Source organism: Cyprinodon variegatus, unplaced genomic scaffold (genome assembly GCF_000732505.1).
Source record: "Cyprinodon variegatus isolate N-32 unplaced genomic scaffold, C_variegatus-1.0 Scaffold463, whole genome shotgun sequence".
Taxonomy (NCBI): Eukaryota; Metazoa; Chordata; class Actinopteri; order Cyprinodontiformes; family Cyprinodontidae; genus Cyprinodon; species Cyprinodon variegatus.
Window position 1 is genome coordinate 320,646 of NW_015150916.1, and position 25,754 is coordinate 346,399.

At 36.5% G+C, this 25,754-nt stretch overlaps 1 protein-coding gene across 1 annotated transcript in view; it reads left to right on the plus strand.

The window, feature by feature from the left end:
* LOC107094088 (glutamate receptor ionotropic, NMDA 2A-like) overlaps positions 1 to 25,754 on the plus strand; it is a 185,431-nt gene that overhangs the window by 124,379 nt on the left and 35,298 nt on the right. The window contains exons 5-8 of the mRNA XM_015389502.1: positions 11,234 to 11,400; positions 13,254 to 13,388; positions 13,485 to 13,584; positions 16,677 to 16,882. Of these exons, the coding sequence (XP_015244988.1) occupies positions 11,234 to 11,400; positions 13,254 to 13,388; positions 13,485 to 13,584; positions 16,677 to 16,882 (608 nt within the window). The remainder of the gene's footprint in view (positions 1 to 11,233; positions 11,401 to 13,253; positions 13,389 to 13,484; positions 13,585 to 16,676; positions 16,883 to 25,754) is intronic.

A 25,754-nucleotide genomic window follows, 5' to 3' on the forward strand; every position in this document is an offset into this window, starting at 1 on the left:
TGCAATTAATTATCTTCATTTAAATAAAAATAATTGTGAAGATGTCTACAATTTATACTTTAAACACTGATAAAAGCTATTTACACACAGCTATATGTTCTTAATTTTTTTTATAAATCTTAACAATGTTAACAAACCTAAAAAATAACCCAAAGGATTGTGTGTCTTTCCACTGCAAAGTTTTTCCTTAGCATATTACAGTATGACGGAGGATTAGTATATTACTAATCTTCTAATCTCATCATGCAGTAGGCATGTAAGTGAGTCTATATCCAATCTCAAGAAGCCTGGAAAAAAATCAAATCCCTCACTATCTTGCTCTCAGGAAATAAATATATTACATGGATGTGATGGATTTTTTCGAGATAACAATCTGTTTGCGAGGTGTTTTTAATGGATTTTTGAAAACAAAGTGAGTTTATGACTCCGCTGTGCAGCCTGCAGTGCTGCAGAGAGTTATTAGACAGCATAGCAAATATGTTGGTGGCCAGTAATGATTAATAGTATTGATGGTGCTAGGGTATTGATACATAAGGAGAGTAATACTGTATTTAGCTTCATCACAGTATCAGTTATTATAAAAGAGAAGAGGATGGTTTTCAATGAATTGTCTGCTATTATATTCCAATCACCTGCAAAGCTATGAAATACTTTTTATGTTAATCTTATGAATTGGCATTTGTCTAATTTAAACATAGAAGAAAAGCTAAGAAAATGAAACATCTAGACTGTTTTGTTATGGCTAAAGAATAAAGAATCGGGAGCCAGAACATTGTGATCTTTGTTTGTTTATTGCAGTCCTATCCTTGTGGCAGTGTTTAGCATTGATCTTGTATATTGACTTCTTTAAATTGTGCTGGTCTGACCAAAAATGCCCTAAAGGTTGCTCAGGGCAGCACATCTCCCCCACAGATAACCGTAGGGTTCAAATAATTATTTACGCTCATTATGGCTGTGAATATATATTTCAAATGCATTAAAAAACAAATTAAAACCCTTTATTCAGTGCAGAACATTAATTAAGGAAAAAATGTTTATCAACAAGGGTGTCAAATCCACACAGGGTTGGAATAAAGCATACTGTCTAAACTGTAAACATACAGCTTCATTTATAGCTGATAAATTTAGCAAGTTGAATAGAAATCCCACTTTTGTGTGGCCACTACTGTAACAAACTATGACATAACTTGGTATAGCTATATTTAGATATATTTAAGCAATGTACATAGATTTTTAAATAGTATATACTTCGAGGTATTTGAAAACCTCTCAGTAAGCCTGCTTTGTCCATTCCAAAACAAAGATTTGTATTTAAGGATATTATCCTTTTTGAACAGGTTTGAACCATTTAACTGTTTATCTGAAATAATGTTGAATAATTCAGAATTTGTCCTCTTTATTCAATTTACATTGTACAGTGCTTCAGTACTGCTACCAGTGAAATACATTAGGATGCTTGTACCACTATGTTTGACAGTTGGTAAAGGGTTATCTTAAATAGAAACCTATGCTTTGCTCTGCAGAACTCAGTTTTTCTCTTCACTTACTCCACAACTCTTCTTAGGTCGTTAGCTTGTCCATTGACCTCTTTTCAAAACCTCTATATCTCTGCTGATCTGACACTGTACAATGATGCGTTTCAGCATCTTCCATTCAGTTTTCTGCTTTTTCTTATTAAGATTTCTTTTCTTTTTTGCTTTTGATCTGTCCTATTAGTTACATTTCATCTTAAATGAATAGAACATCTTTAAAACATGAAATCCCTTTTTGGTTCCAGCACAATGATATTTGCAAACACACTAAAAGTGTTTTTAGATCTGCCAGATACCTAAAGGTATGAACAAGTAGAAACACAGTGAGAATGCCAAGCCATCGGAAACGGATTCCATCAGCAAGGTGGAAACTGTGTTCATCAACAGGTCAAGAGAGAGAAAAGAAAAAAAAAAAGATGCTGGTTAAAGAGTTTGGTTACCAACATGGAGGTGAGTTCTGTAACAACATCAACTGAAATGTCACGCAGAGTGAAAAAATCCAGAACTGAAAAAGCAACATAAATAGCTACAATTCCAGTTAGAGAGAAATATATATATATATATATATATATATATATATATATATATATATATATATATATATATATATATATATATATATATATATATATTTGGAGACATCTCCTGTGGTCTGCTGTAAAAAAAAAAATGTAAATACCTTTATTGTCCCACAATGGGAAAAGTTGATCTCTGCATTTGACCCATCGCCTTGGAGAGCAGTGGGCTGCCATTGCCTGGCACCCAGGGAGGAGGAAACTAGAGTGGGACTGTTGGGATTGAACCGGGTACTTGCATCCTTCTCAGAGGACTAGAGCACTGCCCAATAGGCCAACACTCCCCATTAAAACAATGAAACTTATACTGTAATATTTGGCCATTTTGCGGAAAAAAAGGAAAGATATAAAAAATGTAAGCAAACCATCCTTACGGGACAGTTGGCATAATTTCGTGTGATTATGGCATTATTACAAAATAACTAGTTTGAAGACATCCTTAATTTAAAGCCAAGTTCATAACAGGAGTTCCAGATTTTCAATGACAAATCATAGAGTTGACAAAAAGGACCAAATGTGTGGCTTTACTACCCAATGTTGGTGTTTTGAGGTGGTAATCGCAATGGTTAAAATAGGATCTTGGTGGAATTGGTTGTACTGCAGCAGACTGCTGTGAGAGGCTGTGGTACCCAAAACAAAACATTTGAATATAGGCATACAGGTCCAAAGCCAATTAAACCACATAAAGAGAAAATGTATGTCAATATCCGAAGTTTAAGAAAGTAAAACAAAAATATATCTATAAAAAATGATTGCACACACAAAAAAGGGAATCTTTGCTGAACAAAATTCAGAATAGGTTTAGTTAATTTTATTGTCAGTCAGTGAGATAAACATGTTGATTTAATTTTATAAAGTCCATGAAAATATCTGGTTTGAACTCTATATGAGCCTGTAAATAGCTTTTATTTGGATTTAGCTATTAAGATTTGAGAAAAGACTATGTAAAATAATTCAGTTAAGAAAGTTGATTTTAGATTTATTTCTCTACTTTGAATAAAAGCTTTATATGCCAGCCAGTTTTGTAGTGAAATAATACAAAGTAATAAATAACTTTTCTATAAAAATGTACATGTTTGAGCAGAGATGGAAAATGTGTTTCAAACATCAGGGGATGTGCTGCATTCAAACCTTATTTCATATTCTGAGGTTATGCTGTATTGCTCTGGTTTTTTGAGTATGAGTCTGCTCCACTGTCCATTACATGCTTTTCTGAGTTGGTGGCGAGCCCTAATTTTTTGCTTGTTTAAACCCAGATGTCTTAGGTTCAAAGTCTTAAATGCTGTTCCATGTTTGCCTAGGGAGTCCAAGACTGTTAAATACTACAGGAGGCCTAAGCACTGGGACACTACTCCACGATGAATACTAAAGTCTTTGTTAGAATGGGGAACTAATGTCTGCAGGCACTGTGCATAGTTCTCTGTCAATCCTGTGATTGTGGAAACCTTTTGTTGAGTTAGTGAATGTGCTTTGGGACATGATTCTATGTTCTCAAACGGAAGAGCTTTTAGTGCCAGAGGGACCACAGCTTCTTGTCTGTTTGGGGAGCTGCCTTTACATAAAGTATGTGTTTGGCAGATGTTTTATGTTACATCTCCATCGTCTTAAAACTTTTGCTGTCCTAGTCCAGTGCTTTTATATTGTTCAAAGAAAGTGCAAACATGGGGTCATCAAGCTAACTATTATTTGCAATCATTTCATTTTTTTTTCATATTCTGATTTAAACAACATGAATTGAAGGTCCGAGGTCAAAATAGGAAGTGGCCCATTACAAACAACTCAACAAATAAAAACTCTCTTTGAGCCGAACCTACTTTGGTCAAGTGACTTCATTCTCCTTTGACCTCTCCTAAATTATTTTTTAAGGGGGTTTAAAGAACAAACTTTTTGCAGACTGAGGGACTTTGAGGTGCCTTTGTTAGTGCTCGGCTTTGAACAACAGCTGTGGAGCGTTCACAGAAAATTAAGTTCATTTACAAAAGGTGGCTTGTTTACAGTATCTGTGTTTCTGTTTAGCAGCCGTTTGGATGTTTTACAGGTTCATGCCTCGGAAACACTTACCTGCAGCTTTTAATTAGATGTAATTACACTGATAAGATCCAAAATTAGAGAAGCTGATAACACTTGATGCAACATGCCTGTCTTAATGTGTATTATAACTTTTTTTTTCTGATGCTAAGGAGGAAGGTACTGTATGTGCATTTTGTTCCTTTCAATGATCTTGCAGAGAGTAATTGTTTTGCATCCTGTTGCAGCTGCTACAGTTTAACTGTACTGTACCAATGTTGACATTTGAAAAAGAAACACAAATAATTAGAGCTACACTCCAGTCAAGTTTTTACCTAGACTGAACCAGCCTGAGCATCACAACATCTCTGCTTTTTAAGGCTTACTGTAATGGAGTCTTTAGAGTATAAGAACCCTAAAAGCTCCACACAAGCATATTCTCCATTAGACATTATGTGTTTTTAATACCTCAGCAGAAATGTTAATTTAAAAATGTCCAGTAGAAATATTCACCTTTCTGTACCTCCTTGGTTAATGAGACAGCTGCAACCTAGAGTTCATCTTTTTATTATTTGATATTTAGATTTTAGATATTTTACATTAGTTTCATTTGGATCAGACGTAACTAAGTAAATTGTTTTTCTTAAAGGTGTTTAAAGATGGCATACCATCTAGGATAAATACTTAGTACATCTTGTAATTCATTTCAGCTCTGCATGTCTTTTTTGGAAATATTTTGCCTTTTTTTGCCGTGCATGGGTGCTCATCCGCTCACAGTCCCCAATAATCATGTTTGGATGATGAGAGATTTCAAGCTGACTTCCAGTGCCTATGTACATGGCTGCCTTTCTTATAGGCTGTTGTGTTTCCACGTGATGGACTAATAAACTGTCCCAGGTAGGCACAGCTGAATACACAATACTCCACAGGTTTCAGCCTTTTTAATCATCCTTCATCTTTGATGAGCTCTTGTAAATGTAAAGCCTATCACACTGACCATGCAGAATTTATCTTCAGTGTATTTTATTTCTTCTTTTGCTGCAAGCTGTCAGTCAGCTGTGTAAGACAGTTAAAGGCAATGCATTTGCTCCAGTGTTGCTTCTTCAATGTGACAGGATGAATCATGTGTCTCCCACTTTAACTGTTTACTGAGGTTCCTTCTTTCAGCAGCCCTGAATTATAATTTTAAGGGGGCATTTGATTTGATTTAATCTGCATTTATCACTTTAGACCAAAAATATAAAAAAATCAACATTATAAAATATACGCATATACAGTGCATTTTAAACATTTAAAACTCAACTAAAAGATCATATAAAAAAAACAATTATCAAATTCAGCACTGAACAGATGAACCCTGCCTTAGTGTTGCTAACTGGGCTTCTCTGCTCTGCAAATGACCAGGGAATTTGCTGCCAACATCATGTTGTTGATGCAGAATTTGCCATGCTAGTTTGTTTTTTTACTTTTGTGCAGCTCTAAGTGGGGTGGTACTTAGCAGCATCTGGGGGCCATACTGTGTCAGGCCCACTTAATGTAGCTACTCCATCCTATCTGACCGAGTACATTAAGTATTAATGTAGCACATTGCTGGCGTTGTCACCATCATATACCCTCTATATCCCATGCAGTTCTAATTATTCTGCATGCAAGCTTCTATTTGTCACCCTTCAGTAAGTCATTTACTGCCTATACACTTCATCAGCTACTGAGCCTTACATCGGCCGAGTCTCAAAACTTGCTTCATCCACCTACACCACATGAAGAGCCATCTTCCTCTTGTCTAGCCGACAGAGCTGTTTGTTCAACTGACCTCCAGAGAAGTGTACTTAATCCCTGATCATCTTGAATCCATACATCTTCTTCCATCCTTTAATATTTTCATAAATGTAAATAAAGAACAATAGTTGACGTGTGTATGAACAAGAGACAGAAAGAGAATAAGTGAGATACTGTCGTGGTTTAGCTGATCCATTATTCAGTGGCTTGCTGGCTCATAAGTGAAGCTATATTTTTTGGACCATTGTGCTTGTGTACAGTTGTATGTACTGTGTTCATGCGCATGAAGGGATCCGTAAATGTACATGAGGTTCAATGTATTTGTATAATTAATGCACAGACTCATCACTTATTCTCTAGGTACGTGGTTTATAAAGTGATGTCTGTCTGTCTGTCTGCTTTGGGGATTCTCTGGGCTGGAGTGTGTCTGTATGTGTGTGTATTATATATATCAAATATTTATAAATTTGAGCTTCTTGGTAGACATGTGTGATTTAAAGAGAAAATGCTGGTCTGTGTCAACGTCTCTCTTTTCAGTACTTTATAATTTAGCATCTTCACCAGCAACCATCATCTTTTCTCATTTTGAAGTCTTTGGAAGACTTTTACCTTCTTTACTATAAATTCTGCATCTACCCTCCAGCCATTGCCCACAGATTCCTGGGGTTGTGATTGTATTTTAAAAGGAAACATGTGGGTAAAACCATGTTGGGATGCAGTTTTAGTCAGACTTTCATATGCAGTCATCATGGGAAGGAATGTCAAATTAATTTGGGGCTTCTGATGATGCTTTTTCCAGGTTTGAGTGATTACACAGCATACATCAATTATTACCCAAACTAAATAGTTTATTAAATGTCCTTCAGCCACATGCTTGTTTTAGCCATCAACAAGCTACTAGAATAATTCTGGCTATGTATTCAACCACTGCTTTTCTGTAGTGGAGTTAATATACACTGGCTGCTTTCATTTGCTTCTTCAGTTATATTTGTTAAAAAGACAATCTAATAAGCTTTGATACATTTTTGTGACTTCGGTTGACTTCACACCTGCCATGTTTTGTCCACTTTCAGCAGAACTCAGTTTTTTTCTACCTTGGTCTGCATCTGTTAGGCAGAGCTTTAATGTATTTTTTATTCTATATTCTTTACAGTTGTTTCAAAGTCATACTTTCCACCTCTTAAGTTCTTCAATGTTGTGAAGAAAGAAACCTTTCTTTTTTGCTCGTATAAATCTACAAATTACACTGAATAAATGCTGGTTTCTCGAAGTTGGAAGTTCCACCTTTAACAGCTTAATCATGTTCTTGTCTCCCCATTCCTAAGTGGTAGACCCATTCTGATGCTTCAATTTACATGTTTCTAAGCCAAAACAAGTTTTTTGGACTACTATATAAAGCTTCAAAATCAATGCGAATTCTGACATTTTGATGTGAAAAAACTTCAAACTTGAAAACAAACTCCAGTGGATTGTTTTTTTTTTTACTTTTTCGGAATGACTATGACCTGGATGAATCTTCACCAGACTCAGAACAGATGACCCAGAATTCAGGCAAGACAGACAGTGGAATAACTTAAAGCATTTATTTAAACAAGCTGGTCTGCGGAAGCAGGGCGTCTATTGCAGGAACGTCAATAGGAGAGAAACACAGGTTAGTGACCACGATAATCTGACAGAAGATGATTATGAACGTTTGAGTCACTAACCTGGTTTGAAAGTTCAGTCCATGCCCAGAGAACGAGGATGATTCCAGTCAGTCAGCTGACAAGACGCAGGGGGGGCTGCCAGAATTTCAGACGTGGAAGCCTAGAAGGCTGCAGAACTGACAGGAGATCAGATCTGAGCAGACGAAGGAAGGCAGGATAATCCAAAGGGGCAGAGTCAAGAGGAAGATCCAGGTTCAGTCCACAGAGAAAACCAACAGGAGTCCAGAGAAAGATAAGAACAGGGACAGGCAGGCTCAAATGTCGGAATACAGAAACAGGTCAGACTCAGACAAACAGAACACTATAAGTAAGGCTTGAAAACTTTCAACACCAAGGCTCAAGAATAACCCTGCTCTGATGGATGGGACCAAGGAGTTAAAATGGAAGCAAGACCAGGTGGATCAAATTAGCAGTGATGGGAAACAGGGCAGAGCTAGACAGGTGAATGAAATGAGCAATCAAGCCAGCTAACAGCGCCAAAATCATGACAGTTCTTGGTTCTGTGTGAGGGCTGTAGGATCACCAGTACATCCCAAGGGCCAACTCCATCTCACAGAACAAACAGCAACTCTTTCACACATTAACTAGTATATTTTCTCAGTAAGAAGCAGACTGTTGGATCAGCCACAGCTAATGTTCCCTGTATCTCACTGATGGATATGTTTTGTTTTTCTTCAGCTTGGGATGAGAAGATTCATTTTCTTTAAGAGCCCCTTTGGCATGCATGTTGTTAATTCACAAAAAAGCTTCCAAATTGCAAATAGCACACATTTTAAATCGAATGCAGCCCTTTTGGATGTTTAACTGATGGACAAATTACAGAAGAGGCTCAAACAAGTCAATAAAAAGGCTTTTAGAGTAAGTGTCTTTCACATTTAGGGTCTAAAAAGAAAAAAAAGTATAAGAGTTAAGAAAAGAGCTCTTTATTCTCCATCTAAGCACAATTTGTTTATTTGAAAGACATGCTTTATTTATCAGTTAATTTGTATAAATAAATGCAAACTAATGCACAAACCAGTGATTTACTTACTGATTATTTCTTAGTGTTAGTGTTTACTGTCCGGTATTTGGCATGTTATGATCTCTGCATGGCATCTACAAAACTGCCACTGTAAGCTTTAGTGTTGTCATCTGATCACATGGCCTCTCAGTAACTCTCCAAAGCAAATTTTACTTCTTTTTAACATCTGTTAAAAGAATGAACTCAAACAAATACCCACAGCAAAGGACACATTGATCGAACAAGTGAGATAGATGTTACTGTAGTATAATTTCATCATCACCTCTTCTGACCTTTCGTTTTATTCTTTCAGGTGCAGTCATAAAGTTAAATCTCTGAGTTGTCAGATTTATTTTGTACATAACCATATGCACCCCAATAGAACCAAAACAGAGAATTGTTACAATATTTGTATTATTTATTCTTTAACTGCAGAGCCAAAGCTGATGTTGTACTGTAGGTGCAAAAAAAAACTCTCATATTTATGTTGAAGATTTACTGACTATTTTAAAACAGTCTCAGAAAGCAGCAAATAATGCAGACTGCTAAGGGCGCAAAAGAGTCATGCTTGCTGACACATTACCAATATTTTCCAAACTTGCACTTTAACCAGCCAGAGGCAGAGCTAGGGGGTGGCCAGGCTAGTCAATGACTACTCCTACCAGGTAATGGGGTGTCCCCATATGGACGTAATTTACTCTTCAACAAGCAATTGCTTTCTAAAACAGAGGGTGGCAGCATGGATCCTATAAAGTGGGAGGTTCTAACTAATTGGACATTTTAATTATTATTAGCGCTACGAGGGCCTATTGTAATTCGAATGTTTATTATTATATTAGTATTTCATTATTAGTAAATCAACCAAAACTACAGTAATTAATTGTTCACATCAATACACTAATATTAAAGACACAATTTATGCTCTTTTCTAAACTACTTTTTTTGTATTATGGTGGAGAAGGTAAAATTATATATTTCTGGAAGTCATCTAGTTTTCTTTTAAGTAACCAAAGATAAAGAACAACTGCACAAGCCCTTTCATTTCTTTAATATACAGAAACATAAATCATTAATTTAGACAACAGATGTATAAATACGTGTGTCAAGTTATTAACAAGGGCTCCATTTAAATCTGGTTTTACTGTAAGGGATTTATCTGAAAAAGGACCAATTTGTGCCTATTCATTTTCCTGTTGGTAATTAGTGTAGATTGACCCTGAGCTGGTATTGTTCATTCATCTGTTCTGGCCCCTCTCGGTTCGTATTGCTACCTGCTTTGCCACCCCTTTGAAAAACTTCTAGCTCCGTCCGTCACAGCTAGTTTCAAACAGGATCATAAATTCTCTGAACCATGCGGGGGTATCGACCCAGTGAACAGAACAGCAGTATCAAGACTTCATCTGTTTAGGAAGTAAAGAAAGCCTATAGCAAAGACTTGCCACAGGTAATAGGAATACCATCTACTTTTTTTTTTAGGCAATAGCTCTTTGGGAAACAGTTTTGACATTAAAATCCAAATATATAACCATTGAATTGAAAAATGGAAGTTGCCAAACAAAAAATAAACACACAGCCACACCCAAGAGCAAATAAGTAATATAAATTAACCTAAAGTTAACCTCAGGTTAACCTGAAGTTAAGCTGAATTAACAGAAAGTAATATAAATTAACCTAATAGTAATGTTTTTGAAATCATTTTTGCTTGAATAATGAACTTGTGGTTGAAAACTGCCTTCTGCATTTATTTTGTCTGCTTCATATTAAAGTGGCTCAGATGATCTGAACCATTTGAGTGTAATAAAAAAACAGAAACAAAAGAGGTGTGTAAGACAAACTGTAGGTAGGAGATCCATTCTGGCTTTATGTTTTAGCAGTAATTCAAATACCTTTTCCCCACTGCAGCATATATATCTTAACCTCAGTCCAGAAGATGAAAAGTTTTAATTTCATTCGCTAATTCACCCCTCATCTCTATCTTCCTTGCACTCCTTTCTCTCATTCCCCATATCCACACTTCTCTACGATAGATTGACTCTCACTTTTTGTTGTGTCTGCAATCATTAGCAACTTATTTCACACTCACATTCATTTTAGTAGTCCTTGCTGCTGCTTCTTCCTCTCACACTCATCATCACTTTTCTGTCATTGCTGGGGGGTGAAGAATTAATGTTGTGAATCTGTGAACAGTTTAAAAGAGGATGCCCCATAATTTCACTTGATGCAGATATTAAATGAATCCATATTATTCGCAATTTAACACTCGGCAAGTTAGAGATTGTAGCGTCTTCCTCTAAGTCGAGTTTGAAGTATAGCACCATATAACATGTCATTTGGCATGACATTAGTATTGGGATCAATTACTTTTAAAGATAATCCATGGCTGAGTGCTGAAGTGAATTAAGCCTGTGAGTTATGAGGCTGTTATCACCGACCATTAGGGCCTGCCTCTTGTTGCCAGCAGTCACTCTTGCAGCGCGGTCTCACTTCTCGCCTGAATCTGTCCCTCTTTCTGTATCTTTTCCTCTTTTTCCCATTTTGCCCCCTCCTCTTGTCACAGTCTTCTCATAGTCTGTCTGATTGCAAAAGTTCTCCTAAAAATCAGATTTTTGGTACCTCTGTTGTGTGTATTTGCAGGATGAGAAGTCCACTTTCTTCCAGTTCGGCGCAGCCTTGCAGCAGGAGGCTTTGCTAATGCTTGCAATCATGGAGGAGTATGACTGGCATGTTTTTTCTATCGTAACTTCCAAGTTCCCCGGCTATCAGGATTTCATAAGCACTCTGAAAGTGACTGTGGATCACAGGTACAAATGCACCCTAAAGCACTGCCACACATTCTGAAAATACAGTTGGTATGATTATAATTTTGTTCCACATATTTGTTTTCACAACAATACTAATAAAAAATCGTTTTTTTTTTCTAAGGTTTTAGGCTTGTATTTTTTATCGCATTGTTAACTTGTTGAAAAAACTCATACCTACATTAAAGTCTAATTTAATAAACTTGAATATCTTTTAAGGTTATATATATTTTAATATATAATTTCAATAAAATATAGATTAATTACAGATAAGTAACTAGAAAAGCACTTGAAGAGCGCAGACCTCCACCAAGCAGCAAAATTTGCCCCATATTGTGACTTACAGTAGTACACCTATAGCTAAAACTCATACATGATCTCAATCATTACCAAATTTAAATCTATTGATCCACACATGGCACACCTCCTTACATTTTAAAGTTAACCTGCTAACAGACAAACCAAAAAACAAACACTCCTAAACACTACATATTTAGAGATGGTAGACATTTGTTACCCAGCATAGGGTCAGTGAAGCCCTGCATTTGTCCTGGTTAAAGTGATATTCTGCTTTTCAGCTTTTAATACAAGGAAATATATAGACATGAAATGCATTATTTAGTCAATATTACTGCAATTATTAAAAGTTACATTTACATAGAATCCAGGACTGCAGCAGTGATGTCAGTGTCTGTTCACGGTCATGAAAATCCAAAATGAAAAATGGTCAGAATACTTCAAACAGAGTAGTAAAAAATGGAATTTCAATACCAACATTTTAGATTAGTGTTTCCCAATGCAGATCTTCAAGTACCTCTGTCCTGTATGTTTAAGATGCATCTTATGCAGTAATTGGTTCTCCCCTCTGAAATCAAGTGCTTTGTCATTCCACTTAAAGCATGCAGGATAGGGGTTTTCTAAGGAGCAGGGTTGGGAACCACTGGCACACATAACCAGAGGAAGGATTGCGGACCTAACAGTGTTACAGCAGGCAACCACTCACACCCTTAAGAAGCAAATTAACATGTCGACACAACAGCAGCATTTATTATGTTTAGACAACAGAGACATAATACTGACCATCAGAGTAAAAGATGGCTGAACTGTTGCCCACTTCAGCAGAAGTTTCTGAAGTGTTTTGTTTCAAAATGCTGTATTTTCTGTGTTTACAATCCTTTTTTTATTGATAATACTATCTAATTTCTGTTACTTTAAGAACCATGGTATTTGGATTTAGTAGCTGTTTTTAAAAAAAAGTCATCAAAATAAACAGAAATAAACATAAAACTCACATTTCTGTATTTCATTGTGGGCCCCTGAATTTTTTTTTTGTTTATTTATGAGTTTTGTCTTTAATATTTAAATCACAGATAAAACCCAGTTTAGTTCATTATGATTCTGACATAAACACAGTGATTTTAATAATAATTGTTTCCCCAACAAAATTTCACTTTCATGAGAAAAGAAAAGGAACGTATCCCTATACCATTAAGTTATATAGAGAACTTACTAGTGTGACATTAGAGGACTTTATGTTCCACTCAGCCCATTTCAAGTTTATAGCCATATAACACCCACTTTTCAGTATTTTGGTATAAAAGGCACTACACAAAATAGTGTGCAACCAGCTTTACAATTATTTTCCTTAATTTCTGTATTAGACCTATGACATGTCTTCATTTAAAAAACTTAAAATGCCAACTGTTCAACACCTTTCCCAATTGGAGTTTAAAAGCTAAAAATACCCTACACCTTTTTTTTTCAGTGGTCCATAATGTATTCCATAATCTTTACTGATTATTCAGGGTTGTTGACAAGATTAAGCACCTGTATTCTTTAATGGTGTGTTGTTCCAGCTTTGTGCGCTGGGATCTGCAGAGTGTGGTGACACTAGATGCTGTCGATGGTGACCCCAACTCAAAATCACACATAGCCCTCAAGAGGATACAGAGCCCTGTTATACTGCTGTACTGCTCCAAGGATGAGGCAGTGTGAGTGTTGGGGCCTTTCATTTTCTGCCATGCTGTTTATTTCTTTGTCACATACTGCCAGATTTCAACAGTGACTTTGTCTCCTCTCTCTGACAGATATATCCTGGAGGAAGCTCGGTCGCTGGGTCTAATAGGAGCCGGTTACATCTGGATTGTGTCAAGTCTCACCACTGGAAATCCAGACTTTACCCCTGAGGTAGTGAAGCCCTCGATGTTGTAAACAGGTGGCCACTTTCAGGCAGTGTGACAGGACAAGAAGTATTTTTGATACGGAGCTGTCTAGGCCATCCTCTACCGGCCTTGAATTTCTGCTCTTTTGTTTTCCCTGCCTAACACTAATAAGTGAGACGAGCGATACCCTAAATAGATAGAGATGATAATTTTTTGCTTGCTGAAGTCAGCAATGATTATTTTTCCCATGCAGCTAGCATTTTCTCTGTGCCTAACTAAATTTGCTTAGCCCCAAAGCAGGATATTGAATATAAATGTGGGAAAATATTATCTAAATATAATCTATTTAAATGAACAAGTCTGTATAGAAATAGAAGAAAATAGATAATGCAGAGCAGAAAAGAGAACAGCGGTTGAAAGTTTATGGATATAGTATGTAACTCATTCTATTCTGAATAACGTTATCACTTTTAAGATGATTTCTAGCCCAGAAAGCAATAAGTTTCTTTTGTTTGTTTGCTTGTGTCTTTTTCATGATGTCTAGTCAAGCCTTTTTTTAATAGCTCGATATCACAACATAAATTCAAGTCGCTTCTTGCTCAGACCTTTTATTTCCTATTCACTAAATAAACAGAACTAGCACCACTGGGTGTCACAGTCTTAAAACAATTTGATAATTTATCACAAAAACAAAATGTCACAGGGAAGGATGTTGAAAATGCAACCTTTAATGTGCGTACAGTTATCCCAGGGAAGAACGGTCCTAAAGAAATGCTTTAGTTTCTTCTTTTTACAGTGGCACATTTGTTTGTGCTTAATCCATTATATAACATTAATTTGCCAGTAAGTGAACAGAACGCACTCCTGGAGTACACATTTTAGCGCTTCTTATTAGATTATACAGTGTCCTCTCCTCAGCTCACCCTCCAGGTTGTTTATAGGATATTGATCAAGGGCTGCAATCTTTAATTCCTGTCCTCAATGATCATGTCTTGTGCATTTTTGAGCAGTCTTTCTTCCTCCACGCCTGAATAAAATGGCTAAATTACCTCCTCATTATACAGTTAAGTTCCCCAGAGCCCTGCTAATGACCTGACATTTCACCCAGGTGTGTTGAAGCAGAGACAGACCTCGAAGACTGGAATCGAAGACCCCTGGTCTACGGACTGTAATTGCCCTTTGAAATGTAAAAGGACCACTGCAAGCCCTGATTAGAGAAATAAATAGGCAGTGAGAAATAAATAGGAAATATGCTTTGTTAACTTTGTTTGATTGTACATGGTCTGATATCGTCATAAGATTTGAATGCTCATTATGTTGCATGATAATGCCACTGAATCATTAAGCTACACTTAAAAAAATTATTAAAACCAATCTTTGAAGTGACACAATGTCTTAACATTCAATATAGCTAAAGTAATTGATTCCAGAATGATTTAGTGGGTCCTTGGCTGGTCCCCTATAATTCCTTTATAAACATCAATCTTTGTACTAAAATATTCTTTCTGTCATCATGTGTGGACATTAAGAACTAAAGAGAAGCGTCATCTCCTTATCAGACCCTGTAATTCAGTGAAAGGGTGGAGTCAGTAAAAAATATATATAAGAGAGGCTCACTCCAGTGGCTGGGAGTTGGAGGGGAGTGGGCTACCATTCGGTTGGCGTTTGACTGGGAAGGGCCGTTTTGAATGGCTGCCACTGTAAGACAATATGTATGAACATTTTATTAATGATGCGAAGTAACCTATAATTCTGGAGTTCACTATAAAGTCACCTTTTGAGCTTACAAGGACGATCTTTCAAGTGAACAATTTTAGCTTAGGTCACTTTGCAATGCTCATGAAAATTGGTCCTTGTTTAGAGTACATCCTTTGATTTATTAGACAACTTTTGCCACAGAACAAGCCAGTATGCCAGGTAATTCCACATCTAAAAGAGATAGTGGATTTAGCTGTTGCCCAAATCCACGCAGATGAAACCATTTTCAGCTCAGGATCCATGATCAGATGCAGTTCTATCTCAGTCAAGGTTATTTTGACCATGTGACATGCATGCATATTTGCTAACAAAAACTGTTTCTCTTCTTAAAGTAAATACAAAAAAATATATATTATGAGTTCATTGAAGAAAACATAATTTAAACCACGGACAAATATAGGTCAACAGAATTAGATTTTATTTAGTTGAACCAACGAAACATTCAAATTTGGTGTAAATTACACCATACAGATAAATGTTGAAAAATATATTGATGGAAAAACTGACATCAATTGAATTGAGTTAATCCAATGAGTCATATTTATGAGTGCATGCTTAATCATTTTTACACATTTAGCCTAATGTATACTACTTAATCTGGTTTTAGGCTAAATTAAACTTTATGTCAAAGCATCTATGGAGTATTAAAAATCCCCTGTAGATAACATGTCAGCCAAGAAATTCTCAGTAATTGAGAAAAACTACACACAATCTTTTTACTCTATTTTTAAACTTAAAATAAAAGTATGAAAAAAATAATAACAACACATAAGCACACTTTTATCTGTATTCCTTTCTGTCTTCCATCCATCCATCACCCTTCCATTATGTTATTTTTTTTGTGCATATTCTGTACTTTGCATAGCTGAAATGAGCTTTAAAATTAGGTGCAGGCTTATTGAGAAATTTCCTTTCAAAACTTTTCTGGTCTTAATAATCAAAAGGATTAATTCTGTGTCTAATTAAGGGGAAGAATAGAAAACAAAAAAATGAAAATTGTTCATTTTACTTGTGTTGCATGAATTTCCTGTCCTTAGGGTCAAATTCCAAAACTATACAGTTTGGATATCTATCATCAATCTCTATGTAATCTGCCTGACGTGAATTTTCATATTTGATTTGCTGGCGGGTGCTGTGACAGATTTAAGGACATAAACCATTTGAGATGCTGCGTATGGTAACAAAGAATCACACTTGTGTAACTGACACCTTTGAATTAATTCTGAAGAGCAAAGGAAACCTTAACACCTTGTTGAAATACATGAATATGTTAAAAAATTGGGTCTAGATGCTGGATTAGAGAACAAAATGAATCCAGGGCAAAGTATGTGCCATTGCTTAGATCTCCTTTCTTTTCAGATGTATCCCTTGGGTATGATTTCCGTTTCCTATGACGACTGGGAATACCCACTGGAGACACGGGTGCGGGACGGGGTGGGCATCATTTCCTCCGCAGCTACCTCCATGCTCCGGGAGAAGGGGGAGCTGCCTGAGGCCCAGACCAGCTGCTTCAGTACACCATCAGACAGGAGCCCTGGGAAGCTCCCACCTAGTGCCCTGCGCAGGTGTGTGTATGCGTCTGTGTGGGTTTACATTTGATGAGTGTAAGGAGATCGTGGTCTAGGGACTTGCATAACTCAGCTTGTCTTTGTAGCTCAGTATTCGGCAGTCTTGCATAACCCTTTTTAATGTTCTAATGAGAGGGATGGTGTTGGGGAAGGAAGAGAAGATGACAGCAGCGTTAAACCCTGTGATTTCTAATGACATTTAACACTGTCAGCTTTTGTGCACAGCTTTTTGAAGCCAATTGTGTCTTCTTAGCTAAAAGACAAAAAAGTGAAAGGCAGACCTTTATGTTGTTGCTCCTCTGTGTTAACTAGAGCTCGATAGCTTCTGATGTGGATGTATTTCAGCTGCATGACAGAATGCACTTGCAAGAAGTCAGCCTTAAAGCAGATTTTACCAGCTTTGTTCTTTTTTGCTATTTTTGTTATACAGTTCTATGGACAGCACATAAACTATCTCTCAAAAATAAGCACTCCTCTCACTTTTACATAGCATTTCATTTCATGCGACCAACTAAAAATATGACAATTCAAATTTACTGTCCCCTCAACTACTGGCAAAAAGTATATACACCCTTTAGGGAATTGTCCATATTTTAGCCCTAAGTGTCTATATTTTGTGTTACAACCATTGTCTTCCAATGCTGTCTTAACTATCTGTAGTGTTAAGTCCACTAGAGCCTCTCAGGTTGCAACTGAAATCTTCTTCCATTTATTGCCACCAAGCACATGGATGATATGAGACCCAGTGCTCCTCCGCTTTTGTTTTAAGATACTTGACAAATGCTCGATAGGGTGTAGTTCTGAAAAGAAAACAGATCAGTATTGTACGCTGACCCTGAGTTTCTTTATCAAGAAAGTGAAAGGCTACGTTTAAGATTTTTCATATTGGAAAATTGTCCGCTGGCCTGGCGTATAAACAGAGGGGATCAGGGTCTACTTTAGTATGACACAGTGTTTTTGATTTTTCTATTTGTAAAAAAAATAAATAAATAAAAATACTCTTATGTGTAGAAAATAATATTTGAACTCCATCAAAGTAACTCGAACCAGTGAGCTGAACCATTATCGACGTGTTTGCTGCAATCCTGTAGAAATTAGCTTTCTTGATTTGTTATACCTTTTCTACATTATCTTCATTGTACCTGTTGGCAAGATAAACCTGGATCCTCCTGTGGCCTTATTTTGGTTTTAGTATCAGTTCTTAAAATTTTTACATTACAGTAGTGTTGAAGGGCTGTCACCGAATCACAGTTTCCTGAATGTGTGCTCTCTTGTCTTTCACACTTTAAAAAAAAAGATGGTGTGTATAAGCAACGGTGTTTAACTTTAAGTAAATTAAAAGTATGAAAAAAATTCTTCAGTTATGTTTTACAGGAATTAGGGGTGGTGCAAACTGTGCTGTTTTGGGATTTTTTGTATGTATCAAAACATTAACACTTTAGATAATACATTTATATTAGAGATTCTTCTGCTACAATTTACTTTGATACTTACATTTTAAACTGTGATTTAAAATGTTTGTTTAAAATAAACAAGGTTTATTTTAAACAAACAACTAAATGAGATTATTAGATTTCTTAAAGATCCAGAACCCAGGGACACAGCTTCTTAAAGGAACCAGGAAGCATGACCATATAAGGCCTATACTGGCCTTACACTGGCTACCAGTCCTTTATCAAATAGATTCTGAGGTTCTTTTAAAAACTTATATGGTTTAAATGAGCTAGCTCCCCCTTATACATTTTAAAAGTTCAGTCTGTGTCCAGAACCCTACAATCAAATAACCAGCTATTATTTACAGTTCCTCGGACTTAAGAGGAGAGGAGATATGTTTTTTTTTTTTTTTCTGTTGTTGCTCCTATTCTATGGAACAATTTACCTTTCCTAATTAGATCTACCTACAGACTGGATCGTTTGAAATCGCTTCTCAAAACTCATTTTTATTCCTTGGCATTTATTTGAGGTAGTGTTTTGATACTCTGTTTTTATCAACTTGTGTTATTGTGGTTCTTGTACTGCACTTTGGTGCAGTTTTACACCTGTTTTGAAAGTGCTATATACCGGTAGATAAATTTTACATTGACTTTGACATAAAGAAAATATATGATACTATTCACGTGCTAAATATACTTTTTTTTCCTCTCAAACTACTCACTCATTTGTTTGTAAATTACAGAAGGAAACATATGCACTGTGATAATCACCTTAAACATTAGGACTGAGAATGTGCGAAATAATAGAAGTAGATAAGAACTTTAAAAAAAATAACTACTTTTATTGAAGACCACTTGAAATTTTGACAATGTGATAGCATATGTAGTGGTAGTGGTTTGTAACCTTTACACTGTTTTATATTTATGCATAACTCATTAGCAGTCGTCTGCTGCTCTCTGCTGATGTGGTCTTCAACAACTGCTTTAAACAGAAAACAGAAAGATGCAGAAATATAAATAAACCATAATAGTAATGATAGTGAAGCTACTGTCATTATGTTTCTGTGCTGTTATATTGTGATGCCCTCATTAATATGGAATGTGCAGCAGCCAAAATATGAATTAATACATTCTGAAGTCTGCATTAAAATAATAAACACATAAATGTCAAGTTGCTCTTCTCTCTTTATCTGTAGTGAGTTATGAGCTCCCTCATTAGAATAGGAGCCACAATTTGATTTTGATCAATACGTCTTTGTTATCCCAAACCTCCTACTTATCAGCTCATAACAATATATATTAGCAAAAGGCAATAATACTATTGTTAACACGTTGAACCAGTAGAAGTCTTTGTAGCAGCTTCCTTAACGATCTTTATTCTGTCTTAGATGCAATACATTTTTCTTAGTAAATTATTAGATTTAGTTAAAACCAGTGCATCTGTTCTTTTGTGTTAACAAACTGACAGGTTGCATTTTCCTTCCCTGAAATGGAGGCAGTGAAGCTGTAATCAGACTCCTGCATACATTAGTTTAGATTCCATCTTTGCTGCAGTGTGCAACTCAACAGGGCGAAGCAGAAAAGAAGAAACAAGGCTGCATAATCAGGCATTTGAAAGACTTTATCTAACCTGCGAGATCCAACATTGCTATTGCTGCATGGGAGTTTAGAGCTTAGACTTTAGCATGTTTGAGCAGCATCATAGAACAGGTTTATCCTTTGTAAGTTTACTAAAAAAATGCTTTTGTTATATAATTGATGCTAAACCTATAAACTGTAATTTCTTTTGCTGCTTGAAGATCATTTTGCAGGAGACTCCTCTTCTTTCCTTTGTTTATGCTTTTATAAAGGTTTTCACAATGGAGCCACGTTAGCTTTTACAGTTAACAGCAGATCAAAATTCAAAACTAAAACAGAAAAGTTAAGTCTTGATAGGTGACTGTATAACATTTCCTTAACAATTATACAGAAATAGATCAAATGATTACCTTTATAAAAAAAAAAAACAAGGCTGAAACTAACAGACTTTCCCTATTTGTAGAGTTTTTCACAGATCAAAAGGTAAAAATTATCAGGTCCTTATAGCACTGTTAGGATTTTTGAAATTTTATCTTTATAAAAGCACAAAACAGGCTCCATCGTACAGCCTCAGCAACAGCTTTCAAACACCTAGTACTTGAATATCTCAAGAAATTGATTGTAAAGTAGCTGGACACCTTGTTCATTAGGTTAACCACATTCTCTTCACTGTTCTCTGTGAGGCCATTTGAACAACTGAAGCTTTGCTCAAACTGGGTCATTAAATGAGGTAACAATCCATAACACTGCTGCAGAGCTTCAACATAATGATGAAAAGGAAAATAATTAAGAAGTTGTTCGGGCCTTGAAAACCTTTGAATTCAACCTGGTTAAATAACTCTCCGTGATGAAATTTTACTGGTTTGGTCTGACTTTATGTTTCTGAGTAAGAACTGGACCAGTTTGTCTTGTCAAACACTTTGAAGTGACATTTTTGGGGGAATTTGCATAATATAAACAGAATGAATTAAATTGAATTGATGTGCCCTAAAATAACCCCATAGAAATAAACACGAGCAAATCTTGATGAACTATATCAGTGGGCTGTAAAAGGACCTTAAGTTTTTGATTTTGGAACCTGTTAAATGTTGTTTATTTTATTTTTTTCCTGACAAGTCGAATTTCCGCAATTTAAGAGAATGTAACCCCTTTTTACAGTAACTAAAGCTCTAAATTGTTAGATCCACCCCCTCCAAAAAAAAGTATGCATCTTATCCTAATACATACCTAGCCATTGAATATGAATATATAAGCTATTTTCTTATGCATACATGAAAAACACCCTGATTTCAACAGGCCGTATGAAAAACATTTCTCCAAATAGGAGGAGACAGCTTTTTTTCCCAGAATAAACTACCACGTTGTTTCCGCTATATGTACTCAGCCATGGCAATTTATTGCGACAAGGGCATCACCTGCTGCACCGTGAGAACTTTCAAACATTAAAAGGTATATTTATCTCGACATGCTGCTAATAAATGAAACTATTGTAATCTATAATAGAGACAGCTTCAATTACAGAGAGCAGGAGTGTCTATTATGTGTAGCTGCGTAGGTTTATGTGGAGCTAATTATTTGTGCTTGCTGAGAGAGGTTGAACCAACAACAGAGCTGTTTGGTATTGGGGGTTTTTCTTTCTTTTTAGAGCCTACATGCTTTAGGAACAATAATTTACCTGCTCCACTGAATGAGTGAAATTTACCATACAAGAGAAAAGAAACAGGCTGACTGTTCTAATGCTGTGGAAAAATATTTGCCCCCTTTAGATTAGTTTGTTGTGTTTATTTGTCAAACTAAAAGGCTTTAAGCAAAGTTTGACTGAGGTAATGCAACATGCTTTTTATAAATTATATTTTTATTTGTTAATGGAAAAACAACATTCGAAACAATCTGGTTTTATGTAAAAAATGCAATCACCCTTCTGGCAATTGTATTATTAGGCTGGTTACTGACCTATAGAACCAATAAATCACTCAAATGGACCTTGTCTGACTGCATAAATCAAAACTAATAGATCTCAAAAGGCAAGACCTCCTGTTCCAACTAAAGGAGATTTAAGAATAGATGAGAAACAAAGGCATTGACATTTACCAGTAGGGAAGGAGTTACGTTATTTCTAAGACATAAGGACTTTGCTACTGAGAGCAAATATCCTCTATGAAAGAAAAATTTTAAATGACAGTATCTAGATTATTTTCAGAATGCAGGTGTGAATACATTCCTGTAGGAGCCAACAGAAGACCCCAGAATCATGTCTGATAATACACAACAACAACAAGGTGATTTAGAACCATCACAGAAGGAAAGCCTCAAAATTTGATTCACCACTTTAACCATGAATGATGGGTAATGAAAAGGGGCCGACTTAATCCCAGTTTGTCCAAAACTGTTTCTGTCTTGTCAAAGAGATGAACTAATATAACCTCTTTTTTAAAGCCACTGCTCTGGCTGATAATCAAATCAGTTTCATTGAAAAGAAGGGGTATGAGAGAGGGGGAGAGAGACATGCAGTGAAGTACAGTACGCCCTTAGTCTTCAGCTTCTGAGTTTTAGATGGACATGGTCTTTGTACATTTCCTATTTGATTTCAATTGACACCTCCTACCACAGCCTGTGGTCCTCGAATCAAAATGTTTTGGTGTTCTCCCAAAGTTGCTTTAGAATATTAGGAGGCTGATCTTTCCAAGCTCTTGCATGCAGACAGTGGAATAGGGAATTGGGGAGTGGTGGCCAAGAGCTTAGAGAGCCTGGATGTTTTTGTTAGTTGGAAACACTGACTACCACTCTCGGCTCTTGGGAAAGGCCCTTTGCCCCAAAATGCCTTGTGGGTGCTGCAAAAACCTGCCAATTCTCAGTCAGGGATGGGCAGAGGTCACATTTATGAGAATGAACAATTATAATTGTTAAAGTTTTGCCCTTTTTCTCTCTCGGTTTGGACACGTGGATTCTTTATTAAGCAAATAATGATATTTTAATTCCATTTAAGATTGCATTTTGTTTTTTTTTGCTGTTTTCTATTCTGTGATGGTCTGAGGCTTTTTGCTTCTTCAGGACCTGAACAGCTCCCTGTATTAAATGGAAACATGACACTTCAGCTCTGCTAAAAACTTTAAAGTGTCTTACTATCACCAATAATTATATTACAAATGTGAAACATATAATGGTAAAAAAAAAAGTGTAGCATTGGTTTATGATAAGGCAGTCACCATGGTGCAGTACTCTACGTCAGTGTTTTTCAATCGTGGTCCTCAAGGCACCCTGCTCTGCATGTTTTGGATGTTTCTGAGGTTCAGCAAACCTGATTCAGATGATTGCAGTTCAGCAAAGCCTGATAATCTGCTATCAATTGATAACAGGTGTGTGAAAGCTGGGAAACATCTAAAACATGCAGGGCAGGGTGCCTTGAGATTGAAAAACACTGCTCTAAGTAGTGATGTCACAGGGTTGGTTCACTCTTTAGCTACAAGTTGAATACAATGAAATAACAGCTATACTTCACAACTGTAAAACACTTAAGAGATTTGCTTCTGTGGAAGAAGAAGCTTAAAGGACGCTCAAGTGTCTTATGCGATTGAGCCCATTTACCATGTGCCGTAATAAGGAGAGGAATGGTGGTTTTGGAGCTGGGGTTCTGCTATCCCTCCTACAGAACAACGGTTGTAGTGATTAAGTCGAGCAGAAGACTTTTGAGTTTCACAAGCTAGCAGTTTGTCAGACCACCAGCTAAAGTCTGAACCTGTTTTTAATTTCACTGCCTATCAATCAATCAGCCATAATGACAGGATACAAAAAAATGCTGAGCAGGCAGAGCAGAGACAGGTAAAGTTATGTTGGCAGGTATTAAATCATCAACATGACTCTAACTCCAAAACAAACATCCACCACTAGAGCTTAGTTCTCCGAATTTATCCCTATCCAAGCCTCTTATTAAACACACTTTGTTGTAGCTATAAATAGTAGCCATCAGGTTGAACCAGAGCATGTGAACGCAGCTGAGCACTGCGCAATTCTCACTCCCCGCTCAGGTGGATGTTCGCTCATTGGCCCCGCCACTCAAAGTTGCGCCAGGAGCGAATGAGCGAACAAAATCCGCTCCACACTCACCTTAATTTTCCCGCTGTTCCGGTGAAATCACTCTATGCTTGCTCAAATTTTCAGGAGAATGCATTTTCTGACATTTTTTCTTCCTGTAATTATGCCAGGGCCCTGGGACACATAGTGTTTGAATTAATGATGTGACTGATACATGTGTATTGTCTTATTTAACTGGCTTTTAAATTTATTTAAATTTCCCAGCTGTGAACGTAATACCTCTCCCCATTCATGTTGCCCCATGTTTCCTATTTAACTATTCATTTATTTTACTAGACTACATTAAAAAAGGTCACTTCACATCTTATTGCAAATAATGCATGTATGCAATCTATTTTAAAAAAGAGGCTCTTACCACAACGATCACTTTATGTAAGCAGCTCTGTATTGTTAAGTATAGTTACTGTATGTTTTTTATGATATTTAATCCCAATTTTTATCACACAATATGCAATCCTGGTCTTCGGCCATTCCGTGGTAAAGCTGAAACACGGGCTAAAGCAGATTATAGAAAAAAACATCTCACTTAAATCAAATAAATGTTATTTTACAAATTTTATAATCCAACGTTTTTAATTGTGACGTTTTGAGCGCATCGGAGCGAACTGGAGCAGAGCAAAATCCTCGCTCCGGCCTTTGAATTGAAAACCGCTTTCTACCGCTCTCTCCACGCTCCGCTCCACCCACATGCTCTGGGATGAACACATCTACAGCATGCAGCACAGTCCCTTAGCCACATGCTACCAAAGTGGGTGCAAACCTCACCAGAAATGGTGTTTTAATTGCTGTTACTCCCTGTTTCCAAGGGAGGCAGAAAGGTTATCCTAAGGTCTGAATTCTGCTTCACCATCCTGCAGGATTTATTACTGAAATGCATTTACCCGTCGCTCCAATGTCACCGCTCGGAAGTTCTTCACATACAGCATGGCTCTCCAAAGCATCCACCTCTCGGCACACCAATCTAGTTTCCAAACATTGTTCATTTACAATCCACCGGGCAGTATGTGGTCCAGGTCTGCTTCTTGACAGTAGATGAACTCCATCACTGTGGATCTCGGTGAACAACAGCTAGGTAGCATTGCCATCCTCCAAACCAAAGAGTGTAAGAAATCCCACTGCAGCCCGTCCATATAGCATTGTCTTTCTGCAACCCGTGACGTGCTATCAGTCTGCAGATTTGCCACAAGGTAGGGTGTATCGTTGAGTAACACACATGGTAAATGAGCGTAAAAGCATAAGCCATGGGATTTAGACTCTTTAGTTTCACTTATCTTGTTTCACGGTTGTGAGGTATAGCTTGTATTTCCAATGCATTCCATTGCCGGCTAAAGCATCAACCATCACCATGATGTCACCTTTTCGAGTACTGCAACATGGCGGAAACATTGCCAAATAAATATAAAATAATGCTATTCTTTTCTTTTATGTTTAGATTTTTCACTTTTGTAATATAATTATTGATAATAGTTAGACACAATATCATAAATTAAATTAGTTTGGTTAACAATATAATTTTCAGTTTACCCAATGGCAAACAGTATTATATCTTCTAGGATTAACTCTTTGATAATAATTTAACAGTAAAGTAAAAAAAAAAAAAGAAATGTTTTAGGCTGAAAATGCTTAAAAGTGTTTAACTCAATCACACCCCTCTAACTCAGCAATGTTTATTTGCCTCAACCTCATCACCTGTTTTTTGCACTTGAGACAGTAAAAACTTCCACCTGCAGGCTCCATACAAAGCTACTGTCAAATATTTCTTCTTA